Source organism: Gopherus evgoodei, chromosome 2 (genome assembly GCF_007399415.2).
Source record: "Gopherus evgoodei ecotype Sinaloan lineage chromosome 2, rGopEvg1_v1.p, whole genome shotgun sequence".
Taxonomy (NCBI): Eukaryota; Metazoa; Chordata; order Testudines; family Testudinidae; genus Gopherus; species Gopherus evgoodei.
In genome coordinates, this window is record NC_044323.1 from 198,561,130 (window position 1) to 198,579,573 (window position 18,444).

Sequence of the window (18,444 nt, forward strand, 5' to 3'; positions counted from 1 at the left end):
AATGGTGCACTATCATATTGAAATGTTTTACAATTAGTCAATTCAAAAAACAATCAGAGTGTACCTTTAATTCTTTTTTGTTTGTTTGTTTTAAATTTGACTCAACTCATGTCTGTGTTAGGGAACAGCCCCGTTTGATCACTGTGCTTTATATGTTGAAAATAGGGACAAAGTAGAACACAAAGACCTCTTGTCCTATACATCAGTTCTCTTTTTCTAACAGGGCCTATGGGAAGCTGGTTTTAGTGTGCAGTCTGCCTGGGAATTTTGCATACCCTTTTACCTCCCATTCATACAGGCAACATGAAAAGTGGAGCTAGAGGCATTGCTCCTCTAAGAACATATCAGGACAAAGATGGCTCAGAAGAGAGATCATAAATGGCAATTTCCTACAATGCTTTGTGATCTTGGAATTAAAGCACATATGAAGTATAAATTAAAACTTTTGCATATAAAGAAAGGCCACAAAAACCCTTGTAGCACAATGAATGAAAGATCTCACAGCCCATCATCAGTGTATCTGAGAATCCCAAGTATTTATTGATTTAACTCTAGTGATGTAGAGAAGTTTTATTATCTGCATTTCATAAATGAGAACCTAAGGCCAAAATAGTAAGCGACTTGCCCTCATTACACATGATGACTGTGTCAGATCTAAGAACTGAAGGCGGACTCAAGTCCCAGTCCTTTGCATTAACTAATAGATCATTGTCCACCTCTGCATTATTAAATGTGCTCTATCCATACTTCTTTTTGTATCAAGATTTTTAGTTACTCTGAACAATATGGACACATAACATGAACCTATGTCAAAAATTACTCACAGTTCTATTCTGAGTGCCAGGTAGGGTGACCAGATAGCAAGTGTAAAAAATCGGGAGGGGGTGGAGAGGAGGGTAATAGGTGCCTATATAAGAAAAAGCCCCCCAAATCGGGACTGTCCCTATAAAATCGGGATATCTGGTCACCCTTTTGCCGGGAGCCATTCTTAAAATTCAGCCAATCATAGCTGAGTCATGCACAGCTGTTCCACCTGTGATGTTTCTCACAGAAACTCGCATTACCATCCCATTACCGCCCTACAAAAAACAGTGCCAGGCATGGGTTCAGGGTGATACAAATCCCTTTTCCCAGCAACTGACAGGGAGCAAATAGGAATGGGAGCAGTAATCAATCCACCATGCTCTCTATAAACATGTGATGGGAAGTCCCCTTCATACAGGAGCTCTATTGCCAAGTAGAGGAAGTGGCTTGAGAGGGGATTCAGGAGCGAGTGGGCTTGGCTACCTATGTTGTTTGGGTTTACATTGTTCATCTCACTTAGTGTTCTGCTGCCATCTGGTCTCCCTGGTTGTTATTCTGTGGTGGCTTTGAGAGCTGAGTGAGCATTGCAGAAGACCTTAGTGTCTGAAAGGATCAATGGCAGGGCAATCCCTGCTGCCTGCCTCTGTGAAATTTTAGCAGTGCTGCTGTCCCATCAGGCAGGGTGGTGGTCTACAGGCATAAATGTCACTCAGTGTGGGTGATCTTTGGCAGTTCTGTGCAATGATTAATACTGTACAGATTACCATCTCTGGATTACTTTTTTCTCATCTAAAAAAATGTGAACAAAGAGTTCCAGTATCCATGATGCTTTCTCCATGCAGGGGGAGACATTCTTGCTACAATTTAATTTGAAAAGTATCTCAAACATCAGTTCAATACAAGACAAAAATAAAATTACATTGTTTCTTACTCTGAGGATGTCTTCTTTCTTACTCTGAGGATGTCTTCTAAGAACACCATTAAGTCCACCAAAAGCTGTACCAAATGTATGTTATATTTCACTGGATCTGACAATATCTTGAGACACCAAACCCGGCAACAGAGTGAACTTATTAATGAGTTTTTACTCACAATGAGACATGCATTTGAGCTCAGGCATCTTTGAAAATGAAATATTTCTTCCTTTCTGCACCATTCAAATGTTTCTTAGTCTGCTGCAAGCTGATATCATTGCACAATGTTATTGTTAAATGCCAACAAATCAGTAATTTTTCTCTTCCTATTTTTTCCTTGCCTATCTGCTATTAGATAACTTTCTGTGTGTACTGGAGACATTGGCCATTACAATGATTTGTACACTAGTCATTACATTTTCCAAAGATACATAAAATTACAAACTGAAACTTCATAGAAACTATTATTTAATATATATGCAGAGTTATATATCTGTACAAGAAGTTAGAGATGCCTTGAAAAAACATTACCTCTGCTCTTAATACACACATCTTTCTGTCCATATTGGTTTGGGCACCAGTTTCATCCTCTATATTTTCAAAATTCCTTTCCACTTCATTTTGCTGTAGGTCATGTCGTATGTTCAGCTAAAAGACAGAAGTTATTTAGCATCAAACAATTAAACAATCCCGAACATAATCTCAATAGCCAAAATTAAATACACTAACTCCTCACTTAACATAGTTATATTCCTTAAAAATGAGATTTTTAAGTGAAACAATTTTAAGCAAATCCAATTTCCACATAAGAATTAATGTAAATGTGGAGGGGTTAGGTTTCAGGGATTTTTTTTTTTTTGCCAGACAAAAGGCATTTTAAACTATTTTTAAACAAGCAATTTAATACTATGCTGGGGGGGAAGTAGTGTGCACGTGCTGTGTGTTTACAAACATACTATACATACAGTACAGTAGTATAGTTAGGAGGTGCCTCTGCCCTATCCCACACAGGCACAGCCCACTGGCACTGGAGATGAGGTAGGCAAGGAGGCTGAAGGTGCTGTAGGCTAGGGGAAGCATGTTGTGCAGCAGCAGCAGCAGCTTCCTCTACTCTGCAAGCAGCAGGCGCAAGGGTGGAGGGGCTCAACCGTTAGCCCGCCCACTCCCCCCAAGTCCCTATCCTTGACCTGCCTTTTCTCCCCCCTTCACTTCCCACACTGCATCCTTGCTCCTCCCCCATCCCTCCACTCCCTTCTAAACACCAAAAGCCAGCTGATTGCCTCCAGCAGGAGGCAGGGGAGAGAGGGGGAGCCTGAATGCCGAGTCCTTGCTCTTCCCCCCTCCCTTCTGCCTGGGGTTTTGGTGAACTTCTTTCAGCTTATCTTCCATGTTACTTGTAACTAGACTAGGGGGGAAATATAGAGACAAATATGATTTTCAGATTGACAATGTATCACAACTGGGATGTGGGTGGTCTGAGCAGAAGTTGAGAGCCAGGAGGCAGGCTGGGTCAGTTTTCAGGAGATCAGAGTCCAGGTATCCAGGAGATCAGAGGGGCACCCTGGGAATCAAGCCCAAGAAGCGGTCTGGGTCAGGGTTCTAGGACATCAGGATCAGGCAACAGAAACAGGTATTGCAGGGGAAGCAGTCCAGAGCAGGGATAACACGCCACAGATGACTTCCTCTTCCTGCTTGGTTTAAATAGAGGCAGAGAACCAATCAGTACGTCAGACTTTGTCCAAACAAATCCCAGGACTGAAGTCCTCTGTTGAAGTAGAACTTCAAGTACTAACAACTGTTAACAGGTCATTGGGTGGCAGATCAGAACATACTGGCTCCCTAACACAGTGTCTCTCAAACTGTAGATCTAATAGCAATATTCTAATCTTTATAGCTTCTTTTATCCAGAAAAAAGTGACAAAGAGTCCTGTGGCACCTTATAGACTAACAGACGTATTGGAGCATGAGCTTTTGTGTGTGAATACTCACTTCATCAGACACATGTCATCATCCACAAAAGCTTATGCTCCAATACATCTGTTAGTCTATAAGGTGCCACAGGACTCTGTTGCTTTTTACAGATCCAGACTAACACGGCTACCCTTCTGATACTTTTATCCAGAAAGAATCCCAACATGCACATTTTTCCAAATGATTTATAATCTTACATCTAAAATTAGGACTGTGCAATGAAGTTTGGATCTGCACTTTTCTTGCGTTTGAGAGTGTTTGGATATGTGATTTTGGCTTGGACCCATTTCTGCGTATAATGGAATGGCTTCTTACACGACTGAACAGTTGCTACTTCTAGGGTGAACCATAGTAGCTCTAATGTAACACAGCAGCACCACAGGGTATTTTAGCACAGGAGGCAGAAGTACATTGGCTCATGGAATCACAGTGTGAATATTAGTTAGGTAAAATGTTATCACTCTGATTGGAGTGTGGCTTAGACACATTTAAACCTAATCTCCTGCTCTGGACAGCTGGAATTTATAATTTCTTATTTATATGATGAGGCATACAGTTCCTTTGGGACAGTAATGGGCCATTTTTATACCCATGACATCCAGTGCCTCGTATACCTGAGAGAGATCCAAGAGACAAGTTTAGGCTAAAAAGCAGTGGACTGAGGAGCACATAATTACATTTGGTATTAGGACTTGTCTACAGGGTGCATTAGTCGGCACTAGGATTTTCAACCCTTCAGTGTACACTAGCACGTTAGCAAAATGACTGGTCCATATACACCTAGCTGGCACACACTGTAAGTTCTATAATGAGCATTAACGTAGTTCCATTTCAAACACTGCTATGTTAACATGCCCCAGGGAACTTTTAGTGCATGCTACTAGGATCTACATGTGCCAGTTAGTGCATAAACATGCTAGTGTGCACTAGAATTTACTCTAGTGTGGACTAATGCATCACGAATACAAGCCCTTTGGAAAATTATGGCATTAAGAACTCTAGTGCCTGATCCTAGTCAGAAATGGACTGGAACTCCTGAAATGTGAAAGGGCCTGACTTCCCCTTCAGCTCTGTGGGCGTGAGGGAAAAGTAGTTATTCTCATTGCTAAATCTAAAACATAGTAGGTGAAATTTAGCTCATTAAAAAAAAAAGATTTGATTCTCTCTCAGGGAGGGAAAGATAAAAACTCCTTGAGAAATGGTTGTAAAATATAGAGAGGACTCTTTGCACCTGCTTTATCTGAAGCCAAATAATTGTCTATGTATGTTTTTTTTTAATTAATTGTTTTCTCACCTCTCAAAAGTTGACAGTGACTAGAGTGATTCATGAGTCTGCTATCATGCAAGCACAAAAATCTGATCCCATAAATGCCTTACTTACAAAAGGATTTGAAGGGTTGGGTCTTCAATATGTAACCCATTTTCAGAGAGATTTTGTTTTCCTTGTGACAAAAGCACAGCATGCTTATGGGGAGAATTCCCAGGGCACACTTTGGCTGTGCCACACTACAAATGAGGACTTTTGCTGTTTGATCCTTGACTAGTGACACTAAAATTTATAGCTGTTCTGGGACAGTAATATTTTTCATATCAGAACAATACATCACTTTAAAATAAGAGGGAAAAATAATATGTCAGAGGCATTATAGTGGAAAAATATTTTTTTTCTGATGAGAATGAACTTTAAAGAACACTAAATACATAAATATATGGAATCAATAAGCTACAGACTTGAAAACAGACCAAAATCCCAAAAATTTCCTGCAAAGCACACAGACTGGGGACTAGAAGCCTGAGTACCCTTGTGGGCTGCAGAGGAAGAATACAGGTCCAGTTGCCCTGAACTGTGACAAAAGGGGGAAAAGTTCAGAGAGGAAAGAAAGCCTATTCCCTTGACACATAACAATGACAATTTTTTAATGTCTATCAAATGGACTTGCTTAATTAAACCTGCAGCGTGCTGTTAGGGGAAGCAATATGCACTGTGTCAAAATAGATACTGTAACGGCACATGGAGTGGCATTGAATGATTCTGTATATTTTTTTTCTGTTCTATATTTGTATAGTGCCTACCATAAAAGGGTGTTGGTCCATGACTGGGGCTCGGAGATGTCACAGTAAGACAAGTAACAATTAATGTTATTAATAATCAAATACATAGGTGTGCATTCAAATTTTTACCCAGTGACGGACAATCCACAGCTTCCAATAAAATATGTCTTGCTGCTTATTTCCATCTGAATTTAGATGATCTATGTTACCACATACTATGAAGGCATTGAAACTGCTCATTTCATATAGGGGCTGGGCATTTCTGATAGATAAGAAGTTTCACTTCCTTCTGTGCATACATACATTTTTCTTTCCACAAAGCACACATACAGTTGGATTAATCGTGGTTCTACAGGATATAGGTATATTAAGCATATTGCAACATTTAAAGAATGCTGCAAACCCCTTCTAAAATAGTGTTTGTTAAATGTAAGGTGAAACAAAAATGCAGAGTGGTCTGGTGTGCTTTTGAGTGAAGGGGTTTTGGATGACCTGAACAACTCCCTTATGGTTTTGCTACTCATGAGTAATGCAGTCATTCCCAACTCTTGCCTACAAAACTTTATACACAGCTATGTCTCTATTGCGATAAGAGCAAAGTGGAGTAATGAAGAGAGAATATTTTTAATCTCAGGGTGAATCATTTCTCCCTCTAAAAAAAAAGCCATCTACTTGAGGGCACTGGCCAGATCAATGGCTATTACTCAAGTCAGAATACACTGTGATATTAATATCCATCAGCATATCACATCATCTGTCATTTGTGTTTCTAATCTATCCATGGAAGAATCGTAACCAATTATAACATCGGAGTGTTTCAAAACCACTTTCTTTGAATCACTCTGATATTATCACTGATGAAATCTGTCTGTGTTGATACATACTCAGTTGGATACAGTCCAAAACAAAGACTGCACTCTTATTAGAATGGCATACTACACGGTCACAGAATGACAGGCCCTTTGCCGACCTGCAAGCTCACTATAATTAGTCTGAATACATCTAACCAGTCACCTATAACCAATTTTTAAATAGAAAACTTCATAAAGTTATGGTTGTTTATAAGAAAATTGCCTGATCTGGTGTTGGAGCATGTTACCCATTATATAAAACATGAGGTTATTGGTGTCATGTATATATTTTACTTATTATTTGTATTGCAGTAGCACCTAGGGATTCTACTCAGGGACCAGGAAATAATTTTGTTAGGTGCTGTACAAACACAGAACAACAAGAAGACAGCCCTTGCTCCATAGACCTTACAGTTCGAGCATAAGACAAGACAACTGGTAGACAAGACAGATAGGGGAGCACAAGGAAACAGTGAGCTAACACTGGCCATCCTGACACACAGTCACCTCAGTACACCATTATTTCTCTGATGATTTCATCTGGGACATGGCAGATACAAAGGTTGCTGGAAAATGGTCTTTTTTTCCAACTAACACTTGGATCCCAGATTTAGCAGAGAAAATGTGTCCAAAATGAAATCTTCTCTGGCCCGACTTTTGGGTTGTATTGCTTTGAAGTTCCAGAGTAGACATGTTTTATTTTATTTCTTCTACCATCCACAAGAATATTCAGTTTTGAGCAGTAATTTAATGGCTATGTTTTTCTTTAAATTTTTCAGTGTCTGTAGCAAGTAATATTATAGAAACCTAAGTGGGAAACACAAAAATTATTCCCTACAGGACTGCTCAGTACTATTACTTATCAGTTTTGACAAACTTGCCTCCAAGTCCCAATTTTACTTTTCAAACCGATGTAGCAACATTCCTAGCTTTGTGTTACAAACTCCACAGTGCTGAAGGGGGACGGAGACACCCATCTGTCGCCCTGACCGTTCATCCCGGGAGGTATGCTGCCTGCCAGGGGCCCGTATCCGAGATGTTACAGAGGCATTGTCGAGGATTATCCGGCCTTCTGACTACTACCCCATGCTACTCATCCATGTGGGCACAAATGATACTGCAAGGTGTGACACTGAGCAGATCAAGAGTGACTACAGGGCTCTTGGAGTACGGGTTAAGGAGTTTGGAGCGCAGGTGGTATTCTCTTCGATTCTTCCTGTTGAAGGTAGGGGTCCAGGCAGAGACAGATGCATCGTGGAGGTGAATGCCTGGCTGCAAAGATGGTGTCGCCAGGAGGGCTTTGGCTTCCTCGACCACGGGATGCTATTCGAGGAAGGACTGCTAGGAACAGATGGCGTTCACCTTTCGAAGAGGGGAAAGGCCTTATTTGCACACAGACTGGCTAACCTAGTAAGGAGGCTTTAAACTAGGTTCGACGGGGACAGGTGAGCAAAGCCCACAGGTAAGTGGCGAACAAGACCTGGGAGATGGGTTGGAAACAGGAGGGAGCACGGGCTATAATGGCAGAGAGGAAGGAGGGTCAGGGCGAAGCTGGGAGGCAAGATCAAACCAGTATCTTAGATGCCTATATACAAATGCAAGAAGTATGGGTAATAAGCAGGAGGAACTGAAAGTGCTAATAAATAAATACAACTATGACATTATTGGCATTACTGAAACTTGGTGGGATAATACACACGACTGGAATGTTGGTGTGGATGGGTATAGTTTGCTCAGGAAGGATAGACAGGGGAAAAAGGGAGGAGGTGTTGCCTTATATATTAAAAATGTACATGCTTGGACTGAGGTGGAGATGGACATAGGAGACGGAAGTGTGGAGAGTCTCTGGGTTAGGCTAAAAGGGGTAAAAGCACAGGTGATGTCGTGCTAGGAGTCTACTACAGGCCACCTACTCAGCTGGAAGAGGTGGATGAGGCTTTTTTCAAACAACTAACAAAATCATCCAAAGCCCAAGATTTGGTGGTGATGGGGGACTTCAACTATCCAGATATATGTTGGGAAAATAACACCGCGGGGCACAGACTATCCAATAAGTTCCTGGACTGCATTGCAGACAACTTTTTATTTCAGAAAGTTGAAAAAGCTACTAGGGGGGAAGCTGTTCTAGACTTGATTTTAACAAATAGGGAGGAACTTGTTGAGAATTTGAAAGTAGAAGGAAGCTTGGGTGAAAGTGATCATGAAATCATAGAATTTGCAATTCTAAGGAAGGGTAGAAGGGAGTACAGCAGAATAGAGACAATGGATTTCAGGAAGGCGGATTTTGGTAAGCTCAGAGAGCTGATAGGTAAGGTCCCATGGGAATTAAGACTGAGGGGAAAAACAACTGAGGAAAGTTGGCAGTTTTTCAAAGGGACGCTATTAAGGGCCCAAAAGCAAGTTATTCCGATGGTTAGGAAAGATAGAAAATGTGGCAAAAGACCACCTTGGCTTAACCACGAGATCTTGCGTGACCTACAAAATAAAAAGGCGTCATATAAAAAATGGAAACTAGCTCAGATCACGAAGGATGAATATAGGCAAATAACACAGGAATGCAGAAGCAAGATTAGAAAAGCAAAGGCACAAAATGAACTCAAACTAGCTATGGGAATAAAGGGAAACAAGACGACTTTTTAACAATACATTAGAAGCAAGAGGAAGACTAAGGACAGGGTAGGCCCACTGCTCAATGAGGAGGGGGAAACAGTAACGGGAGACTTGGAAATGGCAGAGATGCTTAATGACTTCTTTGTTTCGGTCTTCACTGAGAAGTCTGAAGGAATGTCTAGTATAGTGAATGCTTACGGGAAGAGGGTAGGTTTAGAAGAGAAAATAAGAAAAGAGCAAGTAAAAAATCACTTAGAAAAGTTAGATGCCTGCAAGTCACCAGGGCCTGATGAAATGCATCCTAGAATACTCAAGGAGTTAATAGAAGAGGTATCTGAGCCTCTAGCTATTATCTTTGGGAAATCATGGGAGACGAGGGAGATTCCAGAAGACTGGAAGGGGGCAAATATAGTGCCCATCTATAAAAAGGGAAATAAAAACAACCCAGGAAACTACAGACCAGTTAGTTTAACTTCTGTGCCAGGGAAGATAATGGAGCAGGTAATTAAAGAAATCATCTGCAAACACTTGGAAGGTGGTAAGGTGATAGGGAATAGCCAGCATGGATTTGTAAAGAACAAATCGTGTCAAACTAATCTGATAGCGTTCTTTGATAGGATAACAAGCCTTGTGGATAAGGGAGAAGCGGTGGATGTGATATACCTAGACTTTAGTAAGGCATTTGATACAGTCTCGCATGATATTCTTATAGATAAACTAGGAAAGTACAATTTAGATGGGGCTACTATAAGGTGGGTGCACAACTGGCTGGATAACCATACTCAGAGAGTAGTTGTTAATGGCTCCCAATCCTGTTGGAAAGGTATAACAAGTGGGGTTCCGCAGGGGTCTGTTTGGGACCGGTTCTGTTCAATATCTTCATCAACGATTTAGATGTTGGCATAAAAAGTACGCTTATTAAGTTTGCGGACGATACCAAACTGGGAGGGATTGCAACTGCTTTGGAGGACAGGGTCAAAATTCAAAATGATCTGGACAAATTGGAGAAATGGTCTGAGGTAAACAGGATGAAGTTCAATAAAGATAAATGCAAAGTGCTCCACCTAGGAAGGAACAATCAGTTTCACACATACAGAATGGGAAGAGATTGTCTAGGAAGGAGTATGGCAGAAAGAGATCTAGGGGTCATAGTAGACCACAAGCTTAATATGAGTCAACAGTGTGATACTGTTGTAAAAAAAGCAAACGTGATTCTGGGATGCATTAACAGGTGTGTTGTAAACAAGACACGAGAAGTCATTCTTCCTCTTTACTCTGCGCTGGTTAGGCCTCAACTGGAGTATTGTGTCCAGTTCTGGGCACCGCATATCAAGAAAGATGTGGAGAAATTGGAGAGGGTCCAGAGAAGAGCAACAAGAATGATTAAAGGTCTTGAGAAAATGACCTATGAAGGAAGGCTGAAGGAATTGGGTTTGTTTAGTTTGGAAAAGAGAAGACTGAGAGGGGACCTGATAGCAGTTTTCAGGTATCTAAAAGGGTGTCATCAGGAGGAGGGAGAAAACTTGTTCACCTTAGCCTCCAATGATAGAACAAGAAGCAATGGGCTTAAACTGCAGCAAGGGAGCTTTAGGTTGGACATTAGGAAAAAGTTCCTAACTGTCAGGGTAGTTAAACACTGGAATAAATTGCCTAGGGAAGTTGTGGAATCTCCATCTCTGGAGATATTTAAGAGTAGGTTAGATAAATGTCTATTAGGGATGGTCTAGACAGTATTTGGTCCTGCCATGAGGGCAGGGGACTGGACTCGATGACCTCTCGAAGTCCCTTCCAGTCCTAGAGTCTATGAGTCTATGAAGCCATGGGGAAAAGTTCTCAGAATTTTCTCTCAAAAGGAATGTTGATAAAAGAACCTTCATGCACACATCATGGGATTTTACTTCATGACTGATGAATTTTATCCTCTTCAACATGAAATATTTTGAGAACAGCAGATTTGGTACAGTTTAGTTTACATTGTCCTGAGTTGGCTGCTTACACACCGGGATATTATGTCAATAGTTGAACATCTTTTTAAAAGATCACATTTGTACTCAAATAACCTCTTTGATTGTTTTTAAGTGTTTTCATAACCTGTGTCTCAGGTTTGCAATTTTAGTGTCATTTTAGACTTAATCCCTCTTCCTCAACACATTATAATCAAATCTCATTGTTTCCTCCACCACACTATACTGAATACCCAACCCTTCTTTTTTTCCTGATTGTTAAAAACTCTGGCCTATGGTGTGATCATTTCTCTGAGTCGAATTCTTTCCTTAGATTGGACCCTATACACTGCCCTTTATTTGTGTGCCGCAATCTAGTGCCTATGTTTTCAGTCTAAAACACAGGCTGGATACAGTGATCACTATTAATGCATATATCACTGGTTTCAGTCAGATTCTTCATTTACGTATATGGACACTCCAAACCACAGCTGACCATAATGTCCAGCTAAAGAGACAGAATGTAAGAGATGCCGCAAAAATTGAACTTTTACAATTGTTTGCAGATATTGGAATACAGGTATTAAGGTTATGTATTGTTCAGGAAAGACAGAAATAAAAGGTAAAGATGGTAGAGTAGCATTGTATATTAGTGACAAGGTAAACTGTAGAGAAATAAGATGTGATGGAATAGCTAAAACATTCTGTTTGGGTCAAAATCACTTTGGGAAAGAAAGGCTTCACTGGGATAGCCCTGAGGCTCCACTGGGACAGCGACTGGGGTCTGCTACAGACCCTCAGGACCTGATCTGGAATATATATAGAGACATCTTTAATATTTTAAATTAAATAAATACTACAGGGAATTATGAGATTATGGGAGATTAATTTCCCGTATATAGATTGGAGGACAAGGGCTACTAATAATAGCAGGGGACAAATATTCCTGGATGTGATGGCCAACAGATTTCTTCTTCAAGTAACCAATGAATCAACAAAAGGTGATGCTATTTTAGCTTTAGTATTAGAAAGTACTGAGGATGTCTTAGCAGAACTGATTGTAGGGGAAAACCTCGGTTTGAGTGATCATGAGTTAATCAAGTTAAACTAAATAGAAGGACCAACAAAAATAGGTGTGGAACTAAGGAACTTGATTTCAAAAGGGCAAACATTAAAACATTAAGGAAATTAGTCAGGGAAGTGAACTGGACTGAAGAACTCAAGGATCTGAATGTAGAGAAGGATTTACTTTATGTCAAAGTTGAAGAAACTTCCTGAAGCCCGCATCCCAAGCATGGGGGGAAAAACATAGGGAGGTTTGCACATCCTACTGGATGAAGAAGCATGTCAAAAAGGTTATTAAGAAACAGTCAAAGCCTTCAAGGAATGCAAGAAGGAATGTATCTCAATTAAAGCTACCTCTTGGAGTCACAAAGTGAAGGGGAAAAGTGAATACTTCCAAAAGTCAAGCAGAATTGGACCTTATGAAGAAAATTAAAACCAACAGAAAAAGGTTCTTTAGCCATAGAAATGAAAGAAAGAAGAATTGGGATGGCTAAGAACTGAGGATGGAGTGAAGAATAAAGATAATATAGGTATGGCCTAACACCTAAACAAGTACTTTGTCTCAGTTTTTAATAAGGATTATGAGGAGCTTGGGGACAGTGGCAGGGTGGCTAATGAGAGCAAGGTTATTTAAGTATAAATTACCATTTAAGGTGGAAGCCAAACTCAAACAGCTTAATGGGACCAAATTAGGGGACCCAGAGAATCTCCATCCAAGAATATTAAAAGGAACTGACACATGAAATTGCAAGCCCAATATCAAGACTTTTTAATGAAGCCATAAACTTGGGAGTTATACTCTATAACTGGAAAACTGCAAATATAATACCTATATTTAAGAAAGGGGAAAAGAAGTGATTCAGGAAACTATAGGCCCACTAGTTTGACCTCAATTGTATGCAAGCTTAGAACAAATTTTGAAAGAGATTAGCTAAGTACTATAGTGAGGTGGAGTGGCCTACGTCTGAGCCTGAAGGGAAAGAGACTACTGTCCACCCTTGGGGGAGCGGAGAGGAGCCAGGCCAGGCCTGCCCCTTGCACTAGAAGCAGACAGGCAGAACATGAAGTATAAGTGGCGGGGCCTCCAGCTCAGTTGAGCAAGAGCTAAAGAATGAGTCAGATGCCTCTGCCTTGCTGCGGGCCCCTGGACCAGGGACCAAGCTGTGCCAACCCCTGATCCTGGAGGAGGACTCTGAGTAGCTGCCAGGACTGCCATCTGACAAGAACTCCAAAGAGACAGAGGACCGTTGGACTATGGAGCTCTAACCCTGGACCGCGATAGTCCGGTTTTGCTGCCAGAGCATGAGTCAGCGTGTTTTGGTGGGATCCCCGCTGACCCAGTGGCAGATTCCTCCACTGCTGTTAGGGCCCTGGGATGGGACTCAGTGGAAGAGTTGGGCCCAGGTCCCCCTACCTCCTGCTTCCAACCCTACCCCTGGGTTGGCTGCCTCCTCACCTTAGGCCAAATGGCCTCTGTCTTCTGAATGCCCAGCCAGGAAGCTGGGCTAGAAACTGTTGCTGCTTTGCCCCACGTAAAAGGCTGAGCCTGACTGAATTTGCTGTGTGCCTCAGTCAGAGAGCTGGGCTAAAGACTGCTCCTTGCTATGCCCTGCCCAGGGGACCGGAGCACCCAACTGCATGTGCTGTCTGTCTCAGCCAGGAAACTGCGCTAACAACAGATTGTTGCTAGGCCCCATCCAAAGGGCTAGGGCTATAGACTAGTTGGCTAATTTACTTTTGACGGATGTGCCTCAGTAAGGCAGCATGGCCTCCCTCTGAGCCTGAGAGGGAGAGGGATGATGGCCAATCCACTGCAAGGACACAGAGGTAGAAGGTAATTAGTGTAAAATACAACATGGTTTTAGAAAAAGTAAAATGTGTCAGACCAATCTAATCTCTGTCTTTGAGAAGATAACTAAATTTCTGGACAAAGGAAATGCAGTAGATCTACCTAGATTTCAGAAAGGCATCTGATACAGTTCCATATGGGGGAATTATTAGTTAAACCGGAGAAGATGGGGATTAATATGAGAATTGAGAGGTGGGTAACCAGCTGGTTCAAGAGGAGACTACATGGGTCATACTGAAAAGTGAACTGTCAGACTAGTTGCTTTACTCAAGGTTTGGTCTTGGGGCCAATCTTATTTAACATTTTCATTGGCAAAAAAAATGGAAGTGTTCTATTAAAATTTGTGGGTGACACAAAGCTACGAGGTATTAACTATAAAGAAGAGGACCAGAATATCATATAAGAAGATTTAGACTAACAAGAATTTTTGCTATAAGCTGTGGATGTTCAGTTAGAGGTGACAAAGGAGAAGAAAGACCTGAGTGTACTGACCAATCACAGGATGACTATGAACTGCCAATGATTTGCAACTGTGAAAAGGACTAATGCAGTCCTAGGTTACATCGAGAGAGGTATTTTCCGTAGAAACAGGAAAGTGTTATTACCATTATACAAGTCACTGGTAAGACCTCATCCAGAATTGTCATAACCTAGTCCCAGATTTGGACCTTAGTGTCCAAAATATGGGGGTTAGCATGAAAACCTCCAAGCTTAGTTACCAGCTTGGACCTGGTACTGCTGCCACCACCCAAAAAATTAGAGTGTTTTGGGGCACTTTGGTCCCCCCGAAAATCTTCCCTGGGGACCCCAAGACCAAAACCCTTGAGTCTCACAACAAAGGGAAAGAAATCTTTTCCCTTCCCCCCTCCAGGTGCTCCTGGAGAGATACACAGAAGCAACCTCCGTGAATCTAAGCAGAGGGACTCCACCCTCCCCGTTCCCAGTCCTGGAGAACAGAATTACCTCCCTCTTCACCCAGAGGGAATGCAAAATCAAGCTAGTAAATCTAACACACACAGAGTTCCCTCTGACTTCTTCCTCCCACCAATTCCCTGGTGAGTACAGACTCAATTCCCTGGAATTTCCCACTAAAGAAAAACTCCAACAGGTCTTAAAAAGAAAGCTTTATATAAAAAGAAAGAAAAATACATAAAAATGGTCTCTCTGTATTAAGGTGACAAATACAGGGTCAATTGCTTAAAAGAATATTGAATAAACAGCCTTATTCAAACAGAATACAATTTAAAACACTCCAGCAACTATATTCATGTAAATACAAAAAAACCATATAAATCCTATCTGATCTTTTTGTACTTACAACTGGGAAACAGAAGATTAGAAAGCAGGAAATAGAAATCACTCCTCATCTGAGAGAGCATACAGGCAGACAGACAAAGAACTCAGACACACAATTCCCTCCACCCAGAGCTGAAAAAAATCCTGTTTCCTGATTGGTCCTCTGGTCAGGTGGTTCAGATTACTTCTTTCCAGGTGAAAGAGACATTAACCCTTAGCTATCTGTTTATGACAAGAATACTGTGTGCAGTTCTGGTCTCCCATGTTTCAGAAAGATGAATTTGTGATGGGGTGTACAAACCCCACACTAGGCCAGATGTAATTAAAGGACAGTACTTGGACAAGGCAGCTCCAGCCCTGCAGAGCATGCTCCAACTGAAGAAAAGGCTGAAAAAGGGGAGTCACCCATCTCAGAAGGGGTAGGTGGGGGAAGAGGACAAAGCTACCCTGAAGGCTCCTGGCAAGGGCATCTGAGAAAGCTCCTTGAGGGAATAAGGCTATATGCTAATCCTGGTTGGGGCTGATGGTTTGGTTGCCCTTCCTTTTCATCTTATTGGGCACTGGAAGTTGGAGGAGAAACATCAGTAAGAAGTGACTGAGGGAGGGTAACTCAGAGGGCATCTTCAGGAGCAGACACTGTTGACCTGACCATCTAGGACTATGGGTCAGAGCCCAGTTGAATGAGTGGGCCCAGTTTCCCCTACCGCTTCCCCTACTACAGGAGGAACCCAAACCATTTACCCATATCACCACACCTCTCATTAAAGATGGACCAGGAGTGCAGGGCATACCCATTGTGAGGTGGCATGAGGCGAACTAATCACTAGGCCATCTAATCCACCAAAAACTCTATTACAGAATTCAAACTGGAAATCATACAGATGGATGTTACTAGGATGATCAGTGGAATGGAGAATCTGCCTAATAAGAGGAGATGTAAGGCTTGGCTTGTTTAGCATAAGCCAACAAAGGCTGATGAGAGATAGGATTGCTCTCTATAAATAAATCAGATGGATAAACACCAGGGAGGGAGAGGAGTTATTTAAGTTAAGAGCCAATATTGGCAAAAGAACAAATGGATATAAACTGGCCATCAATAAATTTAGACTTGATATTAGATAGAGGTTTCTAACCGTTAGAGGAGAGAAGTTCTGGAACAACCTTTCCAGGGGAGGAATGGAGGCAAAATACCTAACTTGATACTGAGCTTGATAAATTTATGGAGAGGATGGTATGATGAGACTGCCTACAGTGGCATATGGCCCATCTACAATTGCTATTAGCAAATATTTCCAATGGCCAGAGATGGGACACTAGAGTGATAGTGCTCTGAGTTACTACAGATAATTCTTTCCAATGTAGCTGGTTGCTGGGTCTTGCCCATGTATTGAAGATATAATTGCAATATTTGGGGTCAGGAAGGAATTTCCTCCCCAGGTCAGATGATAAAGACACTGAAGGGTTTTCTCCTTCCTCTGCAGAATGGGACATGGGTCACTTGCTGGTTTGAACTATGGTAAATGGGAGATTCTCTGTAACTTCACATGTTTAAATCATAATTTGAGGACTTCAGTAACTCAGCTACAGGTTTTGGATGTGATTCTGTGTCCTGCAATGTGCAGGAGGTAAGACTAGATGATCATGATTGTCCCCTTCTGGCCTTAATGTCTGAGTCCATGAGGTGACCAAAAGTAGTGGAAACAATTCAAGAGGTAGTGTTACAATAGTATGACTGAGTCCATACTTGTAGGGACTATATCCTCAATAGAATGGACAAAACCTAAGCATGAAAGAATCTAAAATAGGAAAACCTTACATTTAAAGTTGATACTGAGGCAGCAGTCACAAAAAAAAAAAAGAAAAAAGAAAAAAAAAGATTATAACCTATCTCAGAACACAGATCCACAAATACCAAATAAGATTTTACATCAGGGGTCAGCAGCCTTCGGTATGTAGCCACCTATCAAAGTAATCCACTGGCGGGCCGCAAGACATTTTGTTTACACTGACCATTCTCAGGCACAGCCGCCTGCAGCTTCCAGTGGGAGCAGTTTGGAATTCCTGGCCAATGGGAGCTGCAGGAAGCAGCAGCCAACATGTCCCTGCGGCCGCAGGGGGCCGGTGCCTGAAGATAATCAACATAAACAAAATGACTCCCCGCCCACCAGCAGATTACCCTGATGGGCTGTGTGCCAAAGGTTGCCGACCCCTGTTCTACGTGGAGCTAGTAACACCACACTAGATGTTTGTGTCCAGTTCCTTGAGAAACTGGAGAAAAGACAGAAAGATCTTCAAGAACTAATATATGTAATACAAGGACTAACAACGCCCCTAGTAGGGCTGCCCTCAATGCAAGACTACACCTAGTAGAGATATTAAGCATTAATTGTGAAACCAAAACTCATCAGGAAGCTGTATCGATGTTTTCACAAAGCTAGGAAAGCTTTGAGGGAGAATAAAATAAAACTGATGCCTTCAGCAAATTCCTTTGCTCCCCTAGCCCCATACTGCATATGTATACCCTTGCTAGGGTAAGTCAAAGATGAATTGAAGAGAAAGGAAGCTAGGGGGGTTATTTTCCAGAGGGAAGAGCCCATTGACTGGTGTGTGGGAGTTGTTATAGTACTGAAGCCTAATATAGAAATCTGCATTTTTGTGGGCCTTATATAACTTAATAAAAGCATGTGTAGAGAAAGTGATATACTTTCCACAGTTGATCAGACACGAGTTCTGTTACCAGATGCCAAATGTCAGTAGATTGGGTTCATAGATGGTCAGGCCTAGTGCTCAGAGTCCGAATACCAGAACCAAGGGTTGAGTCATAGTCAGGAGTTAGAGCCGACGGTTGGAACCAGGTCACTAGGAGTCAGGGAAGGCAGGAGCAGGACTTGTTCTGAGGCAGGAGCAAGGCTTGAACAGGATAGGAACAAAGCTGGATGCAGGGCAGGATGAAGGCTGGATGCAGGGTGGGATCTGGGCTGGAGATGTGGAAGAGCAAAGCAGGAGCAGGGCTTGGAGAGATGAGCACAGGAAGGCAGAGAGCCCATGTGTGTGTGTGTTAAGCAGTCAGTAAGCTACTGCTGCTGCTA

At 41.8% G+C, this 18,444-nt stretch overlaps 1 protein-coding gene across 1 annotated transcript in view; it reads right to left on the reverse strand.

Annotated features, from left to right (window-relative positions):
• Positions 1 to 18,444, reverse strand: part of CCDC102B (coiled-coil domain containing 102B) — a 354,221-nt gene that overhangs the window by 299,901 nt on the left and 35,876 nt on the right. The window contains 1 exon segment of the mRNA XM_030552669.1: positions 2,250 to 2,366. Coding sequence (XP_030408529.1) covers positions 2,250 to 2,366 — 117 coding nt within the window.